Source organism: Octodon degus, unplaced genomic scaffold (genome assembly GCF_000260255.1).
Source record: "Octodon degus isolate 3935 unplaced genomic scaffold, OctDeg1.0 scaffold05480, whole genome shotgun sequence".
Classification (NCBI taxonomy): domain Eukaryota; kingdom Metazoa; phylum Chordata; class Mammalia; order Rodentia; family Octodontidae; genus Octodon; species Octodon degus.
In genome coordinates this window covers 1-1,533 of record NW_004530056.1, presented here as the reverse complement: position 1 = coordinate 1,533, position 1,533 = coordinate 1, and the positions used below count along the sequence as shown (strand labels likewise).

Below are 1,533 nucleotides of genomic sequence, written 5' to 3'. Positions count from 1 at the left end.
TCAGTAATTCCACAGTTTATATTAGAAGGATGAATAAATATTCAGCAAAGTATTTTATAATTGAAATCTAATGTCAAGGGTGAAATGATGAGAGAGAAGGTAGATACTCACACAAAGCACAAATAGCCACTTGAAAGCAGATTCCCATTTTCCCAGGATGTGACCCAGAGGTCAAAGAAGCTCCACTGGAGACTGAGTGGGATGATGTGGGGTGTGCATTTATTGGAATGGGGACAAATGGTTTTGTGACACCTCCACTCCAATGCCATTGGCTTATTATGTTGACATTTTCATTCTGCACATAGTCTCTCTCAGTGCTTGGCGCACTGCTTGTTGCGCAGGGTGTAGATGACAGGGTTCAACAGTGGGGTCACCACTGTGTTCACCAGAGCAGCCTCTCGGTTGGAGTCCAGCCTGCTTGCTTGCTTTGGTTTCACATAAATGAAGATGCAGCTGCCATATATCAGAGAGAGGACAGCGAGGTGAGAAGAGCAGGTAGAGAAGGCTTTCTGCCGCTCCTTGGCTGATGGGAGGCGCATGATTGTGACTGCTATGTTGCTGTAGGCGGTGATGGTTATAAGGAGGGAAGTAAATAGGACAAGCAGGGCTAGGCCAAAAGTTAGCATTTCAGTAGACCTAGTGTTAGAACAGGAGAGATGGATCAGGGAGCCAAGGTCACAGAAGAAGTGAGGGATGACATGGGGGCCACAGAAGGACAATCGAGAAACCTTCACTATGAGTCCCATAATGAGTGTGAAGCCTACAGCAAGTGAGGCAGTGATGAGAAAGGAGCAGGTCCTCAGGCTTATGATGGTGGGGTAGTGCAGAGGCATGCAGATGGCCATATAGCGGTCCAGTGACATCACAGCAATGAGGAAGAAGCCTGTTGCTCCCACAAATACAAAGACAAAGGCTTGCACAAAGCAGGCTGCAAAGGAAATCTTCTGCCTGCCTAAAAGGAAAATGACTAGCAACTTGGGAATAACGGCACTCGTGAAGCAGCACTCAAGGAAGGAGAAAGTGCTGAGGAGCAAGTACATGGGAGTTTGCAGGCGTGCACTGGCACAAGTGATACTGACAATGACGGCATTCCCTGCCATAGAGGCCAGGTAGGCCAGCAAGTGCACTGAGAAGAGGACTTTCCCGAGATGCTGGACTGCAGGGAAGCCCTCCAGGGTGAACTCCCGGACAGTTGTCCTATTCCCCATTTCCACTCACGAACATCTCCTTCCCAACAATCTTAACCAGTAAGAAAGAGGTCACAGAGAGCATGCAGTTTTCAGGGAACACAGATCAAGTCATTTGGTGGCTTGAGAAGAAGGCTGAGCAGAAGAGCCAGGCAGCCAGGGAGCTGATGCTTGGGTCAGAAGAGTCCCACACCAATCCACTTTCAATAGCAGGCTATCTCTGGAAAAGTGGTGAAGTTGTGTGAACTCTGCATGCACCTTTGTAAAGTGGAGAGGATGACAAGACTGACTGTAAGAGCATCCTTATTAGCACACTATTTATTTTACTCTGTTCAGTAATTAATCT

General features: G+C 47.7%; 1 protein-coding gene across 1 annotated transcript; it reads right to left on the bottom strand.

Annotated features, from left to right (window-relative positions):
• Positions 1–311: 311 nt before the first annotated feature.
• On the bottom strand, positions 312–1,208 carry LOC101569473 (olfactory receptor 6C75-like). Its single transcript, XM_012513441.1, has one exon. The coding sequence runs from the start codon at positions 1,206–1,208 to the stop codon at positions 312–314; it is 897 nt and encodes a 298-aa protein (XP_012368895.1).
• Between the last annotated feature and the right edge of the window lie 325 nt (positions 1,209–1,533).

Excerpts from the sequence above, each read along its gene's own strand:
- LOC101569473 (XM_012513441.1), bottom strand. The coding sequence starts at position 1,208 with ATGGGGAATAGGACAACTGTCCGGGAGTTCACCCTGGAGGGCTTCCCT.